Source organism: Falco peregrinus, chromosome 2, assembly GCF_023634155.1.
Source record: "Falco peregrinus isolate bFalPer1 chromosome 2, bFalPer1.pri, whole genome shotgun sequence".
Classification (NCBI taxonomy): Eukaryota; Metazoa; Chordata; class Aves; order Falconiformes; family Falconidae; genus Falco; species Falco peregrinus.
The window spans coordinates 17,787,175-17,806,720 of NC_073722.1; the positions used below are offsets into that span (position 1 = coordinate 17,787,175).

Consider the following 19,546-nt stretch of genomic DNA (forward strand, 5'->3'; position numbering starts at 1 on the left):
CTGTACGCCAGCTCTGTGTGATCTGTCAACTCTTTTTTTCCCCTTAAACAAAACCTAAACAAACATAGCTAGTAGATTCTCTTTATAGTATAAACCTGCCAAACGCAGAGCTTCACATATGTAGCACCCAGCAGAATTACTGAAGCTCAAGTTTAGTTTTTCAACTCCTTACAAAAATACATATAGATTGCTATTAAACCCCAACACAGCACCACAGTCCTTACCAATGTCCTGAGTGTCTTGGTTGCTCTGCCTGGTTCTCATCTGTAGTTGGAACTTATGCTGGGAAGAGCAGAGATGCAAAAGGTATTGGCAAGTCTTACTATTGTCAGTCTGAAATGCATGCTTGATACCATCTGATGTGTTCTGCAAAGTTATTTTCTTCTTCTACACAATGGAGAAAGAAAAAAGTTGAAGATAATGATTTCTTTTAGCCTACAAAGAATTTTGTGTGTGTTTGTGCAGTCAGAGCACTCAAAACTTTCCTGAAGCAAAAGGCACTGATAGGAGAGACTTCTGTTAACATAGGTGCTGAAAGTAATTTGAGATTTACAAAGTAACACTGTAAAGCTACTTCTGGGCTAGCTCACACCATAGTTTTGTTATTATTCAATCTGTCCCTATTACTATTAGTGCTGACTAACGGCAACCAGTACTATTAAATTTTTCAAGACGGGGTTTTCAAAAGCGTCTGAGGAAGTCACAAGGGGTGTTTCCCCTCAAAAGGAAAAGAACTAGATGCCTATCTAATTATGAAATCTATCAGTTAATGTTCCAGATCTTAAATTTATCTTTTTTGTAATTTTTAAACTTCAATTTATCAATTCTACTTAAAATCATATCACAAATAAAACAGGCTGTAGCTTTTTGATAAGGTATCAGACTGAAGTACTGTTTTCAATACCTATATAAAGGTAAGTATTTGAGGCTGAACACCTCATTAAGAACTGACACATGACCACCAGATTATGGATTACCCGCTAAAGTTGGCTGGTAATGTCCAGTTCATGTCTCAGCCCATCACCCATTATCATTTAACTTAACTACTCTTGGAAATATAACAACTTAAAAGCAACATAGGTGCATCTCCTAGTTACACTGGCAAATGCCAGTACTCAGTCCTCTAGTACAGGATTCTTACTCCAGTGCCCCTTCACTACCCATGTCCCATATGCCAGCACAGGTGGATTACCCAGAAATGCAGCAAATGGGCAGAGCTGCTTCCCATGCTAAGAGCAGTCCTTGATTTATCTTCATAATAGCTCTTTCCTTACAGGCAGGGAAGCCACATTTCACATCAATACAGATTTGCCACAATACAGGTGCTGGAACCTCAGAGGCATAGAATGCAAGCTAATTAAAAAAATAAATCTTTAAAACATCAAAACTCCTATTTCAATCCCGTAACACAACACAGCTTAGCCACATAATGTAGTCATATTATGTTGTAAAACAGCAGCTTAATTGGCAAAAATTACACACACACAAAAATGAGTATCTGGAGATACAAATAATACATATGTATACACAGAGAGGAAGAGAAACCAACTTACACTAAAGGATATTTTCTTGGTCTCTCTCCATGGGAAGCGTAGTACAGGTGTGCGGGCACCATTGTGAACTTCAAAAATAACAACTCCTTTGGAGCACACTCCCAGAAGGATACCTGTTTGGGATTTCTTCTCAGGCAACACATGATGAAGATGAACCCCATATTCCGTGAGCCTCTGACACAACTGTACAAATCAATGCAATAAGACTTCTAAGAATATGAAGTTAAGGCTATTATAAGTTTTTTATACCTCTATATAACTAAGATACCTCTATGTAAGTATTTTAATAAATGCATATCTATATATATGGATTTTAGAAAAAAGATTACTCTCTGCCTGGTGATTCCACTGACAGTTTACGGATGTTACAACAGAGACATCAGCTGCCCTACAGGGTCGTAAGTCTTGGTGATATCTCTCGACCTGCCAAACACTACAGCAAATGAACCTAGCATTTATTAAAATCAAATAATGAAAGTATGAATCAAGAACGCCTGTAAGTATATCAAACTTGCAGAAATCAATTGCTGGCAATAAACTGTAACTACCCGGGATACACTTGTTATTGACAGGTTTCTTAAAAACAGAATTAAATTAACACTGCAAGTCTGTGATCACATTAAGGCATCATAACTGTCAAAAGATGCAGTTCCACTTACTTTGCACTCCCAGCCATCCATTCCCGCTGTCTCTTCAGTACTGTCATAAGGGATTGATGTAACAAATCAAACAAGGGAACCTAACTGCTCTCCCCACCCCACTCTCAGTCAGACTAGGTTTAGCTAGCATCAAGTTCTCTGCTCTTGCCCCCTGTGGTTAAACTAAAAGAACACTTCTGCCAAAGGAGAAACAGCCTTAGAAGGGGCAGTCAGCTGAGTGCCTCTTCCATCACCTTCTCAAAGAGACTGTGGAATTGCAGTGTAATGGTTATCCAGTGTCTCAGCAGCAAACAGTCAACCCCTGAACTTGTTTGCAGCCATTGCGTCAAGGCAGGACCTAATGTTTATTTTACAAACAATGGCAGCAAACCCCTGAATTACATTTCTTACTGGGTCCTTTTAGAATAAACAAAATGTATCTGTGATTAGTTTTCCCATCATCTTACATAGTACCTGCACAGGGAAGTCTGCTTGATAACACTTCTGGCTTGCTTCATACCAAGCACTATGAACAGTGTTAGCTGTAACAAAACTTTTCATAATTGAGACTGGGTTTTTTCTGAACAGGAAGAACCAAGGATGTAGGGAACACAGGGTGTGCTGCCTCACAGTCATAGCTTCCTTTAGAGTAAACACTAGGATCAATAACTCCTTTAACTAGTTTGAGCTAAAGCAGGAAGACTACTGATTGGAAAAAAAAGTGAAAGGACTTCCTTCCCATCTATTACGAACTCTTTTCACTTGTAATGACGTGTCTTTTGAGAAGACCTTTTCAGCTTTCTTCCTTGTAGTGTTATTCAGATCCTAAGTTGTTCTGTACATTTGCTTGAAGTCAATACACCCATACTGCCACAAGGCATTTCTTACATCACAGATTAAGGAAGCAAACTGCTGCACATTTACCTTCAAAAACTCTAATTCTGTCTCTTTTTCAGATGCACCCACGTAAGTGCTGTGCAATTTTGGCAGCTCTTCCTTGATGTAGGACAGATCTAGTTTCTCCAGCACTCTAGCCGGGACATAGTGTTCTAGTCTGAAATATGACATGCCATGCACCTACAAGACAAAACATTTTTGTAACAGCATCTCCATACACTACTCTATGAGCACAAATGAAGCATAAACATTCATTTTACAAAGAATCATACACTACAACTCAATCATAGAATCACATGATTCTGAGTAAGGGGAGGGATTCGAAATTTCAACCCTGACCCACAGCCTAATTTCACATAGGGTTTCTTCCTATTCAAGGCTGACTACCTCCACTGAAGCGAGAGGGTTCAACACCCAGATCTTGAACTAGATTCTACAACAGCCCTGTGTTAGACTAAAAGAAAACTTGCCCACAGCAAAAACTGCCAACAGCATATCAGCTGAGCTTCCGGACCAGGGCAGAGCTGTGAAGTACATGTGGCAGTTCACAGTCCATTCTTTAAGCGGCAAGAACACAGTTTCTCAAAGGTGAAATTTGATGGTGTACCTCTGCCTGGTAATCTCCATACTCAGCTTGGAGAGCTAGAGATGCTAATAAAAAGGCTGTCTCATCATCACAGTGCATCCTGTCTTCCAGGATGTCCTTCCGCAACTGTAGGTAATATTGGTGACAAGTCAGCGTATGCCTAGAACAGGAAAACAAAAGAAAAACCACAAAAAAAACCGCCACACCACTGTTGGTATTCTTCTTGTTATAGTAAATTTCCAGTATTTGATTCCAATTTTTATCCATAAACTTATAGCTTAAGGGGTTAAAAAAAATTTCATACACTCACTGTATAAGACTGACATCATCCACAAAAAACTTTATGCGAAAAAACAGAGTGAAGTTGACAGGGGGCTTGTTCTTTTTCTTTGGTTCTTCCTTCCATCCTTCTGGAGCTACTTTACTTAGCTTTATGTCAGGATCAACGAAGAAAAATTCATTGTCTGCCACGAACGTTAAAGGAAAGCACATGGGTAAAAACATTAAAACCAAAACTTTCTCCAACTGGACCATCAAGAACAGATTTATAATTCCGGAATTCGGTTTTGAACAGTAAGGTCTTCTGTTGACTAACAACGGTCTAATAGCTATTAAAAGGAACACTGGATAAGGGCAGAAGAAATAATTTTATGGTTATCCCAAAGATGGGGGGGGGGGGGGGAAGAAAAGTTACCTTCCATGATTTCTTTAAAATTTCAAATTACTTATTCCACAGGAAATCCAAAATATATAATTCCTTTCCTCTCTTACTACTTCTGTCCCATTTACATTTCTGCAAAATGCTTTCAAGGGAACTAAATTACCAAGAGCATCAGAAGCCTGCACGGATAGAGTAAGCTCTTGGGCTGCTAAGTGCTTCTATCTCATGCCAGTATTTTGAGAGCTATGGTTCTGCAACAGCCTGTGAGATGTGCTGACAAGAAACTTGGGTCTGAACACTGTTAGTTCTGCCAACTTCTCATCTGTTCTAATAGTGAAAAATTAACAGCTCAGGAGCAAATTCTTTTTTCTCAAGGCAACTCCCTCTACACAAGGGGCCCTCCTATGCATCCCAATGGATCTGCCTCCGCAACAGGCTGCAACATTGCCTATGGCATATTAACCGAACCCAAAGCCCTTTCGGTCCTCTGAAGGGTACTAGTAGTTAAGAGTGAAGGCAACAAACAGCAGGGAAGAAAAAACTCAGTAACCAAAGGCTGCCCAGGATGAGCTGTCATTGCTCAGGCAAATGCAGAATTTTATTGTGTGAAGTTGCTCTTCACTGAGGAATGTATTTTGCCTCAATAGAAGAGAACATAACTCAAAGAAAATGCTTTGTAGATGCCAGGCAGTCTTTGCTTATCTTTTCTCAACACCATGTAGCTAATTCTTTTTATTCTGTACCTGCCAGCTGCATCAAATCTTCCTCCTTACCTCTTAAAGTAGCCAATCCAAAAAAGTGATGTTCCACCAAGCCAATATGGGCAACAACCATATCAAAGACATCTTTACATATCGTTTTGGTATCACAGGTCAGTTCCAGCTTCTGCCCACTTAGAAGCATCACATTTACTTTTCGCCTTGTGTCATCATTCTTCCCTTTCTTAGTCTGCATTTTGTGGAATAAAATATCCCAACATTCACACTTGTGATAAAAGCACATTTGTTGGCTTAACATACTTTCCCTGTCACTGCTGAATAGCCCCTTTCTTACCAAGATGGACTTTGGTAGATCCAAGGAGATGAATGGCTCAATCGTCATTTTCACAAACTCTGGGCCAAAGAAGTTCTGCAAATCACAAGAGTATGAATGAACATCGTGTTGCTGGAACAACAAACTGATGCACAGTTAACTCCTGCCCTGGAAACGTCAAAGAGGAACAAAAGGCTGAAACTTGAATACTGTACTTAATTTCTCCCATGAGCTGGTAAGTCTAAAGAACCTGATTTTGCCAGCACGTGTACTAGACACCAATGGCAAGCTACAGCACTGGTGACACTGTCACTTTGTGTATTTTCCTTCCTTTGCTGGGCAAAAAGCCAACACCGTAACATTATTTGTCTTCCTTTAAAATACAGGGTGTGGGTTGCCTATTTGGGCCATGTGGGCTTATGTCAGTAAGCAACTGCCTGATAGTACTAAGGTTTTCTGCATTGGTGGCAATCCTGCCTTGACAAATCTCTGCCTGTGACACACAAGTCTCATCTCTGCTGGGTTCAGTTAGAGATCCTGGCCAGTTTCTGTCAGCCTGTACACAAATAAACATTCTACTAATTCACCTTGTAAACTACAGGAGGTTACCTGTCCAAACTGTTAAAGGAAGTCCTCTGCACGATACCCACTCCAATACCGCATTAAAAAAGTGACACAAGAATCACCTTCTGAGGGAAAACCTTCACTGGCTACTGCCTAGTACATACTGTGTACTTTATGTAAAACATCTACACATGAACTTCTTAAGGGCCGGGGGGAGCCAACCTGGTTAGTTAAAGCCTACATGAACTAACTGGTCAAACTGCTGTGAACTGGAGACAGATACAGGAACTATTATCCTGGATTAGGACAGCAAATTCACTTGAGTTGTTTCAAGTTTTCCCATCCTTAAAAAAAAAAATTAAATAAAAAATAAATCCAGTTCACTGAAAGCAGCAGCAGAGGGCATCAAGTCATCATCTCTTCTAAACATCAGTGACTCTATTTACCTATACCTCTGTCCCCCTCTTTCTCTGCAATCTGACATTTCATTCACAGACCAAGACAACTGGGAAAAGAAAGGAGAGTTTGTGATTCAGTGTGAACCCAAGAGTCAAATGAATCCTTTCTGCCTTTCTTTACCTTCTCATCTTGCCGATTTAATAACCTTTTATGCTGGTGGGACACATCCACATTCTACTAAAATAAATGCAAACCAAAATGGTTGAAAACAACACAGAATACAGGAGAAAACTACCCCTTACCTTTGTTAGGCCACTTTATTGTTTGATCATGCAAACTTTAGTCAAGGCTAGCTGTCTGTTCTAGCATCTCTTGATACTAGTAGCCTATGTAGCCACTAATGCCACAAAATCTCAGAAGTTTACCCTGGCAGAGTAGGTCTTTCCTATCAGGGCAACACCAAACACCTAGCATTTCATCTGTTGATGACTGTTTATTACAGGATCCCGTTTATTAATCCCTCATATTACAGTTTCTGCTCTGTTTCAATGAAAATCAGAGTTCACCTGAGATCAGGGCATTACCCTCAGTTTTCTTTGCGTCATGGCTGTTTCCAGGGCTATTTCTCTCAGCGGATCTCTAGTCATGTCAAGCATTGAGGACCTAATTGCATCTCCTGGGTAGAGGTTAGGTCGGGACTGCCTGAGAGCCATTCTAGCTTGCAGTTGCATCATTTCTTCTTCCTGACGCTTTAGCATCACTTCTTGACTTATCAGATTGCCTTCAAACGGTGCTTCATGTTGCCTAGAGTATAGTCAAAGGGGATGAAAGACATTTGTAGGCATGCCTAATGCATTCTGCTGCTTTAAGCACTTAGGTAAGTGGAAACCCAGAACACAAAAACTAGTTATCAAATACTATTTTAAACACAACATTTATTCAGCAGCCAGGAAGTTTGCACATTACAGCAATCCATCAATACAGAAAGTGAGAAAACATGCCAAGTCTCTACAGCTGCTTGTCATTTATTCATATGAAAATAAAGGCTCAGCTGCAGTCTAAAAAATACTTGACACTACAAACCCAGTGAACACACAGGAGGAAGAAAAAGATTAATGCTTTGAAAATACCTTAACTTCTCTGTTCAAGCAGGGACTTGTGTAAAAGGCATGTTCAAAAATATGCTGTTAAAAAAAACCTAAAATAGTGTACTTTTATAAGTATTGTTCCAATCACTTTCTCTGTAATAATTCTTTATGAACTCTTTGCACAGCACTGTCACCTATTCCCTGATTTTTCCTGAACAGTAGTATAGCTTGAAATATTTATATAAATATGCTATATATCTCAACATCCGATATACTAGGTTATTCTAAATATCATACTCTGATGTTTTCATCATCTTATTTTGCTGAAAAAAAAAAATCCTTTTCTTTTAAATTCCTATGAATGGCTTGGCTGATACACAGCCACCACCACAAAAAATAAATTAAAAGTCCAAATCAATAATCCGAAGGGGAAAAAAGAAAACAACAAACCAAACAACAAAAACCCATCAGTATTTCTGAAAAACACAGCGGACATAGATCTCAAATGTCCTACCATTATTTATTTATTCTCTGTGGAAGAAATCCGTATCCTATTTTGGGTGAAAAAAATCCATTCTTTATTTGAAAATCAAGCAATTAAGAAATGTGATGAAAGGAAAAATCCAAGAAAAACAAAACCAATTTCCACTCCCCTCCCTCTGTCCCATGCTTACAGAAAAACACCTTTAAACCCCAAACTAAATATAAACCAATCAAAGCTTCTTTAGAAGTCCTAAAACAAGAAAAAAACATGTTCTACCTTTGCTAACGTAACTATACAGAGGCAATTTTTAAACACAAATGGACAGGATAAACTAACAAGAATTTCATCCTCCAAAAAACACCTCTAGCAATTCTAAGCTAAGTGTTACTGTAGATGGTATGCTGGAGTAATGAAAAACATGAAAGAGCAAAGAAAGTGTTTTAAAGCCTGCACATCATTGCACTGAAGTTTAGGAATACAGATAAATATAGAGTAAGCCCTGCGCTGACACTGACACCGCCCTCTGTAGTAAAAGGTAATGTACAGACTTTTAAAAAGACATTAAGTTTATATTTTTTTAAAAAGAACCTGAAGATATGTTTGGTGAATGACACAGCAGCTAATAAACTAAGAGAAAATGTACCTGTTCAGGCTGTACAGTTGTCTATGCTAACTGGTGGAGAATACTTCAAATTTTTTTTTTCATCTTTTTACAGCAAAGTTTATAAAGAATGCCAGTAGTATGGAAAGTGCATCCCATTCTCTTGATTTACGCCAGTAATGCACCAAAATCTGAGCAAAACAATGCTGAAGTTCCTCAAATGGAATTTCAGGGAAGATCTAGAGTAGTCACAGAAAATGTATTAATGTAAGCCCATTATCCCTTCCATTGTGCAGAGCTTTCATAGCATCGCTTCCCTTATTCCTCCTCTATTCCCTTCTGCAACAGACTTAATGTGCACCTAAAAGGACAAAGTAATGAGAAAAGGCCTCAGACCTGCAAAGACTTGTGCACATGCTCAGCTTTTCACCGAGGAGAAGCTTATTAAGATCAACACCTGTGGGAACATTCACAGTGAACCAAGTTAAATACACCCACAAGCGTCCTTCAGATGAAGGTCTAAGGATGGGCTCTGATATAAGACAAAACCAAACACTTTCCGAACATAAATATCTACGAATTATCAAAGATTCTAGAAAAAGATACACATATTGCAGCTGGCTGTATCTGAAAACACTTGCTAATGTGAAAAACTAAAACTCTACTGCAGAAAAAAAGTTTTGCCTTTTTAATAACATATGGTTCTGTGCAATAAAAAGTTAGTGTCAAGTATTATCATTATGTTAGTTTATCATCTTTGTTGACATCTATTAGTTTCTCTGAAAATTGGGGTGGTTGTGGGATGTCCAGGGAGGAAGCTCAAAAGCCTAATGGTTTAAAAATTGTCCTAATTTAGTATATAAACCAACCAGGAATCAGCATGCTTCAGCATCCTGGTTTAAGTATAACTAACTCTGGCTTTGTCAGTGTCAGTCTTCTATGGAGGGTATCAGCATGATGCACTCTTAAGTTCCAAGACAAGGAATGCATCTCTCATTCTACAGAAGAGGAGATACTGTTAACAGATACAGGCAGAGCTCTTCCATGAAGTTCAGAATATGCAAGTATTATTACTCCAACAAAAAAGTATTTAAAGAAACCCCACCAAATTACATTCCTAACACATAACAACATAAAAATAAGTTTCCTACGGTATATCATCAGACAAGTACTTGGCTGCTACTCTGTATTTTCATCAATGTCTGACTGCAAACCAGAATCTCAGAGCTACTTTATTAACCTGAAGACAGTACTGAGAGCAATCACTTGGAAGGCTGATTCCTACAAAAGAGGGAAGCGATTAACTCCTCACCTAGTGTACTTACCGAGAAATTAGCAGGCATTGGATCAGAGAAGGAAGTTGGAAGAAGGGAAGGAGGCAGGCATTCTCTAATGATTAGTGCAGTGGAAAGGTCAGGAATAGACTGGGAAAGATGGATGCCTTTTGGTAAGGTAGGAAGGATATGGAAATGAGATCTAGTGGAAGGAAAAGGCAACAGAAGGAAGAGATCCATGTCAGCTGCTGCTCCTAGAGAGAAAAAGGAAGAAACAGTAAAGGAAGAAAAACAAAAAGAGGGGGAGGGAATAAGGAATACAAGAAGCAAAGAGGAAACACAGACACAAGTATACATTGCCATGAGGAAAGCATTCCAAGAAGTTTAAAGGATAACAACAATCACAGAGAAGGGTTTGAGTGTACTCTGAGCATAATACAGAAGAATCTATGGCTTATGCTAGTTTAAGAGCAGGCCAGCCCACCCAAACAGCACAAGTTGTATTGGCTGATAATTCTGAACAGCTTCACTGTTTTTTTAAAATATTGGTGGCAGACTCTCTCAAATCCAAATCCCCCTATTTGATTGACAACTCAGTTTTACAAGGATAATTCCATGGATAACTAAGCAGACTGCCTCTAAGGACATGCCACAGGAGCAGTAAATTATGTACTGAAGTATAGATGGTATCTCTGAACACAGAGAAAAACACTGAAACTTGCTCCCAAGTGCTAATGGAATTCAAGCAATGAATTAAGTTGCACATACTTCCCCAAACTATGAAATCAAACTACCAGTCAAAAAATGTAAACTCTGTGAATCTGCTCCTTGGAACTACTTGTTATTAACAGTTTTACTTTGAAAGCTTATGTTTCTAAAGTTATAAAAGCCATGGTCTTCTACAGCACAAGACATTTTAAAGCAGCAACATGCAAAGATGTGGAAAAAAACCTAAGTTACTTTCTTAGAAATCTCCCTGTTTAACTAGCTACCATCTTTGATGGTATTGCTTTTCACACTTGCTAGCACTGTAAAGTTTAACAGCTGTTGGAAAGCAAGACCAAGAGCACACACCGGTTTCTATTCAGCTCACATAATTAACAGAGATATTATCTAAGTACTATTTTAGGACCAAATTCTCCTGATGGTTGCTTTCCTGTTTCTCAACGGATCTACAAATAAAGCTAGTAAAACTAGCTTTCAGGAGCTGAGCCTCATTTTTCAGTCTTGGATATACTTACCAGGCTTGGTACTTAGATTAAAAACCAAAACCAAAACAAACAAAACAAAAAAAAAAAAGCTTTTCCACCTTATAAAAACTGGGGAACAGTTATGAAAAATCAGTGAAGAACTACCTGTGGTACCCTGCCATGACATTTTTTGTGCAAGTGCAGAGTGATATCTTTTAGGAAAGGCACAGAGAGGAGTTGAAGCAGAAATAGGAGATTCAAAAAAATATTAAACCTTGAAGTAAGACTGCATAGTTACATACATGTAAAATTCATTCCATTATTGAGCACAACATTTAAGTCTACACTGCACTTACAAAACAAAGTTTTCCTCCTAGATTTCACACATATGTAAACAAATATCCATTAAAGGTACCAGTCTTAACAGAGCAATACAAAGTAAAATAATGTAAAAGGAACCATGAGAAAGTACATACTCTTTTATCATGGTATTTTCACTTGCATAATAGGCCCGATTCATTTACAACAATGTGACTCATTTACATACCACTTTTTGTTTCTAAAACATTTTGTAAATAGAAAGGAAAGCTCTCTATCAGTATCCACAAATTACTGCTTTTTTGTTTTGGAGCATAGCTACAGCTTGAATTGGCAACTTTCCTGGGTTCAAGTCAAAGAAGAATGAAGGTTGACTTAGCTTTCTTAACTTACTGTTGTTTTATTTTTTTTCTTTTGGTGAATACTGCTATACAGCTCATTCTGTACACACAGTAGTAATAATCTATTTCACCATTTTAGTCTGGTGCTAAAACAGTATAAAATGCAAAGCAGAAATTTACAGCTCTTCAACTGTGTAACATGGAACATAAACCTGTAACCCAAGACCTTGAAGTTTCCCCTAAAAGCTCATACACTAGCCAAAATTCTATGTCAAGACAGTCTGGATTTCTAAGCCTGCTTGGACACTGCAGTTTAACACACACGCTGTTACATTAATAGATACCATATTCCTGCCAACAGAGATGTGTTGATCCAGCTAAGCAATACGTAAACACTTCACCCCTGCAAGAAATGCCAAAATACACATTTCTAGATGACTTCGCATTTTTCAGGCAATGTGCAAGCAGTAATAAAACCAATGTAGCTGCTCAGCAGATCACCAAAAGCTGTAAGATTGCCAAGTAACTGCCCTCTCTTGTTCATCTGCACTCAGACACAGCTCAGTGACCCTGCCTTATTCAGATCTATTTAAGGCACACAGTGCAGTGCAAGAAGCAGATATTCACTTATTTTCACCTCCATGTTCAAAGCATGCCTCTAACCCCTACTCACTGCACACGACCCTGTATGTTAAATGAACATGGAGGGCATTTTTGACAGCCTTGTCACATCACCTGAATCAGTTCTGAATCTTCAGATACCTATAAGCTTCTTCAATAGGATAGAGCAGGATTTCCGTCCAAATTATGCCAGAAACATCTAGATATCCTAAAATACTGAGCACAGCTGCCATCTTTCTCCTGATCTACCCCAAACAAAGCAAAAAGCTGTCAAGAGAGGGCTTTGTTGTTGTAATGTGGTGACGGAAGATGGGGAAAACAAAAGTCTTTTTTTTACTACTTCTTTTTCCCTTACTACAAAAATTATTTGAATCATTTTGAAAAAATATTCGAGGGTGATCTGGCGTCTGACAGAGACTAGAAGAAGAAAATTCTCCACCCAAAAGGTCAATGTCAATAAAAATTCTCAAACATTTAGAACAGAACCACTCTCAAAACCAAACAGGTATGGCAAGATATGCTTCTTCTGTACAGAGATGCTAGAGATGCTGTATTAAAGTGATGTACAAAGCAGAACCTACTTTTTAAAGCAATGTTGATGAAAAGGACTTGAATAAATAAACCCCAAACAGATGTAATATTCAAACACACAGCATGACAAATTTCAAAAAAGCATAAATTACTGAATTGGCCTGCCTAATCTGTGCTGAGGTATTAAAAAAAATATGAATCCAAACACAACAAGGCAAACTAAGAGTCTGCCAGAATAACCAACCAAAAGTATGACTTTTGGCTTACTTCAAAGAAATAGGCAAACTATCATTTCCTTATTAAATGAAAAAAAAACCCACATGCCAATTCATCTGCGTTAATATCAACATTTTTCAAAACTATTTTAGAAAAAGTATAATCAAATTAGAAATTATTATATATTTTTATATATATATAAAATATATATATATATAATATATTTCCAAGCAGAACATAGCCCCAACATTCTGACAGATAAAGCAACTTGATAATGGTACAACCCAGTCTGTTAAATATGGGAACTGAATTTGGACTCCTAACTGGTATACTTACCTCTACACCACAGTGTATCACCAGACTCCTACTTCAGACTGCAATATGTAATTCTAAAATGCTTTTTTTCTTTCAAGTAAAAAATGCAATTTTGTAACCTAAATAGAAGCTGGGATAGGAGTGAAAAACTAAGCGGCAAATTTAGAATACTGTCTTTGATAAAGACAAAGCACTCCAAGACATAATGTTTTCACAGGATTTACCTTGCCCTCTGAGAATTAGCTTGACTTGATGTGGAGATATCATCTGCACCTGGCAAAGCACCACTGGCATCATCTCTCTTGAAACCTTCATTTCTTCTCACTAGCAAACCAAAAGACAAATTAATACCTGACTGGGCAACAAAGCACACAAAGTAATCCCATCTAAAAATCAAGGACTTATCAGTCATATGAGATTACTTAGAAGGAATCAGATTCATGTGTTCTGCACAATGTCATTACAGTATTAGACAAACTAGCATTATGAAGTTGATTTCCATTTTCAAAGCGATCTTATAGCTTCTCTCAACAAAGATTGCTGCACTAAACAAGTCCTTTGAAGAAGAGTACTAATGCAGGCCTAAAAGAAACCACAATAACCCCCCTGCCCAACTGCACAGACACCTTTCCAAAGTGACACATTTCTTTGTCAGCCATGAGTTGAGACACATACATGACAGAGACATCATACAAAACCACCCCAGAACAGAAATAGAGCAGCTAGGTAATCATGCACAAGAAGGGAGTTAAGAAACCACTAATATATATTGCTGAGGTTCCTGCATTTCACTTTTGTCCCTGGAATCTGACTCCTCCTTACACTTTATGAAAAACAGTATTTTTTTTTTTCTTTTGGCAATATACTCATCTGCTCCTCTGCTTCTAATAGTTTTTCCTTTGCTGGTATGTCTTCCTCTAGCAGCACCCGAGGTGCTACACTTAAAGAGCTTGGTTTTGCTAACTACTTCACTTCCATCTCTTACTGTACTCTCAAAAACCAGAGCTAGCAGGAGAGAGCTCTTGCAGAACACATTATACTAGTAGCCCAAAAGTAGGTCTCTTGCCTGTAAAAACATAGAGGAGTTGTTGACCTTGGACCGGAACACATAAACAGCCTGTTCTAAATGGCAAGAAAATGAAGTAAAATGTGTTACAGGAGCTTTGCTACCTGTTACTACTAGGTTTCTAGCTCAGTAAGCTGCAGGATAGACAAAGGCAAGGCTGACAGAGCAGTAAATACAGAGAGGCTGGGTTGGAATTCTGTGCACACAGAACACATACGGTGCAGCTATGCTTCCTAACTGTTGCTTGCTTTCCTCACATTCCTCAAATGGTTTGTCTCCATCACTTAGAATGATTCAATGAAGCTGATCGGTTCATCAACTGCGCTCTCCTCTTGACTTCTTTCTTTTCACCTTTCTAGCACTTCTTTCAAAAATGCTCCAAGCATTTCCTTCTGTGCTCTGCTTCCACTGTGTAAAGAAAATCCTTCCGGCCACGTATCAGCTAACAACCCTTCGTATCATCTCCTGCTTTTTCAAGCCACTAATCTCACAGAACTTTCTTAAATTTACCTTACAAACAGCCTGCACTATGTACTACTATTGCATAACACTGAAATATTTGGGCTAAAAATTATCAGCTATTTAATCCTCACAGTAAACCCCACCAATATAAAAGTAATTGAACCATATATGTGCCATATAAAGCTTTTGCAATTTACTGTTATTGTACACTAACAACCTGATAATTTTTGTGCCTCTGAAGACAGCATGTTATTTAAAACAAGCACTCCAGTAAAAAATTAATCATTTCCAACTTTTCCTACCAAGTTCTCTTCCAGAGTGCTAAACGTCAAACTCATTTCTGAATAGGCTGCCAATTATGCTGAACTATATACGATGCTGTAATTACATAAGATCATCTTGCAACTTTGTATTAGTGGTAATTATCAAGCCTCACACTAAAGATTTAACTTCATACTTCTGGGGTCTATTTTTCATCTTGAACTTTTTTCTTTAGGACTTTTGCTTGTTTGGGGATTTTTTGTTCAGTTTGGGATTTTGGGGGTGTGTGGTTGTTTGGGGGGGGGGTGTGGGGTTTGGTGGGTTTTTTTGTTTTGTTTGTTTTGTTTTTGAACACAGGTCTTACCTTGCCTGAAATCTTGTTCCGAAGAAATAACAGATGGACTTTCACTCGAAGTACTATAAACATCGCTGTGGTAAGATTTGTACCTTCTCAAAGGCTCTGAAAGTTTAAATAAGGGTATCAGAAGAGTAAGAAAGCAACAAGTTCTAATGCAAAAACTGAACAGAAATTAACATTTGAAATTTTTCGAAAACTTTTCAAATTGTTTTTGAATGCCTGTATGCAGTTATAGAGTCTGAAAGCAAACACTCAGTGGATGCTGTGCAGTCCCATTCTCTCTCTGTAGCCTGAGAGTTCTGCAGTGTGCCTGGCCTTTCTTGACTATCCTTAAAGAGCCACCTCCTCTCAACTGCTCTCTCATCATCACTTCCAACTAATATTTTAAAAAAAAAACCACAACAACAAACCAAAGACAAAAAACAATCCCTCCTGCAAACAGAATGGATGAAAACCTTTGGTGCACACTTCTTGCATTTCTTGCATGTAGAAAGCAACCACCGGGACTTAGTCCTTAGATCATTCATGATGAAAAAGAAAAATATCCGCAGAGACAAAACAGGAACTGGAAAACTGTAACTCATTCAACTCATCTTTGATATCCACAAAATATGATCAACAATCAATTACTAAGCCCTTACAGGATATTTAATTAACCAGAACAGCTAGATGCATGTGATGAGAAATAAATACAGCAGCCTCAGTTCCTACTTTCAATGGATTCTTTAAATAACATACTGGGGCAAAGGGCTCCACAGAAGGGGTATGCATTTGACATTTGCAACAATCTCCCAAAACTTTCCTATGCAGAAGCCAACGAACAACCACATAGCGTGCACAAAAGCAGAAAACAAAATAAAAAGTCCCCACATTTTGGAATTACCAGTGCTTCACTGCCTAAGTGAGAGAAAACGTTAGGTGTCTTTATCTGCAGAAGGCTGTCTCTGGTCCAACTACAGTTAATGTTTTGGAAAGCAAAAGTGATGATATAGAGAAAAAGCACGTAATTGTGAAGACAAATGCACACCACTACAGCAAGGAATATAAAATGTAAGAATACAAAGTGGGGAATGCATGAGCAGATGAGCCTGGATGCTGCAAAAAGCAAGTCAGACGTTCCAATTTCCCAGATCTAGAAAACAAAACACCTGGTGAAAAATCCTGTGAGAACAATAAACCTGCGGCATAATCTTTATTAGGTCAAAGGACAAGTTAGACATGCTTTCAACAGCACTACTCATTCAGACTTCTTACAGGAGCAAGGAAAACTCCAAATAGGAAAAAGGTATGGAAAGATGTGAGATAATGCAGTAGACAGAGAATAATGTCTAGTTCATGTTAATTTTGGACTGTTTCCAAAACCTTCCTCCTTAAAAGCCAGCAATTCTCCTATTTCTACCATCTCACTTGGGTTGTACAGTTCCCCGCTGTCCCACCAAATACAAGATTCTTTAAGAAAACTGGGAAAAGTAAGCAAAGTCATCAATCAACCTATGAAACCAATTACTCCCACAAGCCCATCCCAGTTGCACAGCTTAACAGCATAAACCTCAACTTCACATTACTCTCAGAAACGAGCAATACAGTTTGCACATTTGTAAACCAGCCTACAGCAAGATGAAAAGAAATCACTGCAGGGTGTGTAGGAGTGTGTGTGTGCTTCAGTGTTTCATGGTGGCTACTTTCAGCATTCTGAGTTTTACAACAAAGAACTCTACCACCAACTTAGCAATTACTTCCCTAACAAGGGAAATAAAATCCAAATTCAGTGGGTAGCTTTTGGAGATTTATTTTTAAAATGCTCCCAGCCCTCTAAGTGAGGCATCCATCCAAACATGATACTGGAGCTACAGTACAGAAACGTTTAACTGAAAACAGATCTCTTCTTTCCCAGTAGTTTTACGAGCTGTAGGTTTTTCAAGTCTGCTAACCTGACTTTGAAGCAAGAGGATGGAATGAGAACAGTAAATTATAACAGAGATTTTAAAAAGATTTGGGTTTTTTCCACCTAGTCAGCAACCTGGGCTTCCTGAATTGCACACAAATTGTGGCTCCATCCTGGTTCTTTAAGACATGAAGTTCTGCAAAAAATAAATGTAAAGTGGTGAAACAGAAATATGCAGTTAAAGCACAAAACAAGTGTTTGTTTGCGGTGGTCTGATATCGTGAGTGCTCTTGACTCACCCTGTTAGCAGAAGTTGGCATTCTGCTGCAGGCCAAGGGGTAAGGATCATGAGCCAAGAAACATACAGAAAGATTCCCAATCACTGCTTATCTCAAGGTTTTCACAGACCTCCATGTGAGGTCCAGCTAGGTTTACACCTATTCTTCCAGCATTCACAAGCAGAGACAGAGATGGGACCACCTCCTTTCTTGTCACATATCTTTCTCCCTAAGCAAGACCATAAAACTTATCCCAATAACTCAAGCAAAGGTATTCCTCCCATCTTCTGGAGGCATTTTAAAACCTTTCCACATGGGTCTGTATCAAGGACTCTCAGCCTGTTCTGCCTAGGGACAGAAGTTTAAAGGCAATTAAGAACCTACAGCCTGAAATCTGGGGTAAATCCTCTAGATTTTTCTTTGCTTAGTTTAGGGAAAATACATACAGACATATATATGATGATGAAAATACATACAGATGGGAACTGTTTGCTGATGGGGCATCTTCTCTTTGGCAACCACCTTCCAGTTCTCTACCGGTATATACACGTCTATGTACACCCCATACACATTCCCCCAGCACCTCACCTCCTCTTAACCAAACTTAATTTCTCTGGGGCATGGGCAGAATATGTACCGCAGACCTGCAAACATTCAGTTAAATTGTAAACACTGAGACTACTGTACACTTGCAAAATTACCCAAATAATTTATGCTGTCTCCTCTCCTCCGCAAATTCTCAATTCTAACAAACTGTAATAGGATTTAACTTGAGAAAAGGCACTTGGGATCATGTCCAAGCCAAACTTATAATTAAGAAGTGGCTTCCAAAGGTCAAAGTCCCAATTCTAGAATCAAGTTAAAGTTAAGCTTTTCACACAATAGTTTCAAAAAAGAGGACAAATTTCTAGCCTATCTGGCTGGGAAGAAACTGAAAGATTACATCAATAAAAGCTAAAGATGACAAATAAAACAACTCATCTCCCATATTTACAATTTTCCCTACAATATTTGAATGGCCTTGGTTTGCTGCTTTGTTTCTTTTTTTGTGTGTGTTTTTTGTTGGGCTTTTTTTTGTTTGTTTGTTTGGTGGTGGTTTTTTGCTTGGTTTGGTTTTTTTAATATGTTTTTGGTAACTGAAGAGAGAATTCAGAACTGATTTAACATCTCGACACATCAAGCACGTTGTAGCAAAAATTATTCTATCAGTTACCCTTCTTAACATTTCATTGTTTAAATTATACTCTCTTAGCAAACACTTCAAGTCATTCCATACCTTAGTAGAAAACCAAACCTGAGCTTAAGCATGTTTGAAGAATCTTTAACTAAAATGAATATATAAAACTTGCACTAGTAATGTAAGTTAACACACAGTAGCACCACAATGTAGAGATGAATGAAGCATTACAATCAGAATTTGTGTTTGTGCTGCTTAGTGCTGCAGTGCTGTTTTTTCAAACTCCGTATCAAAGCCAGCAGAGTAAAAGCTTACAGGCACCTCACGCAGCATAAAATAACAAAACACACTATTTATGCAAGGCAAGACATGCAAGCCCAGACAAGTAATTTACAGAAAGCCTCATCTCAGCCAACATCAATCAGAGAACCACATTCAGCTTGGAATTTCATTATCCTGAACACATGATTTGCATTAGATACAAAGGTTTTCAAACACACATTATTATAGAATTATTACTGGCTGTACAGAGAAGGAAAAGGACACGGAAAATGGCAGAGGTAAATGGGCAATTTTGTGACACAGAGGGAGCCCTTGTTTGCTCTTTGAGGTTTATGGGTGTCTATTACATACCAGTGTTACTATAAAACCTTTAAAACACATTAACTGTCCTTTAGGACTAGAGGCTGATACTTGCTTCTTTCACCAGAGTTTAACCGATTGGTTAGCATCATATTTAGTCTTCCTTTT

At 38.3% G+C, this 19,546-nt stretch overlaps 1 protein-coding gene across 6 annotated transcripts in view; it reads right to left on the bottom strand.

Annotated features, from left to right (window-relative positions):
- Window positions 1-19,546, bottom strand: part of PTPN13 (protein tyrosine phosphatase non-receptor type 13) — a 126,516-nt gene that overhangs the window by 39,907 nt on the left and 67,063 nt on the right. For 5 of the 6 annotated variants that reach the window (XM_055796983.1, XM_055796985.1, XM_055796981.1 and 2 more), the window contains exons 8-17: window positions 15,463-15,558; window positions 13,534-13,633; window positions 6,915-7,134; window positions 5,389-5,463; window positions 5,109-5,283; window positions 3,985-4,138; window positions 3,696-3,834; window positions 3,116-3,268; window positions 1,554-1,736; window positions 225-387 (exon numbers count right to left, since the gene is read on the bottom strand). In XM_055796983.1, the coding sequence (XP_055652958.1) occupies window positions 225-387; window positions 1,554-1,736; window positions 3,116-3,268; window positions 3,696-3,834; window positions 3,985-4,138; window positions 5,109-5,283; window positions 5,389-5,463; window positions 6,915-7,134; window positions 13,534-13,633; window positions 15,463-15,558 (1,458 nt within the window). Of the gene's footprint in view, window positions 1-224; window positions 388-1,553; window positions 1,737-3,115; window positions 3,269-3,695; window positions 3,835-3,984; window positions 4,139-5,108; window positions 5,284-5,388; window positions 5,464-6,914; window positions 7,135-9,828; window positions 10,023-13,533; window positions 13,634-15,462; window positions 15,559-19,546 lie in introns of those variants that run through there. The other variant, XM_027795153.2, reaches the window with a different exon arrangement.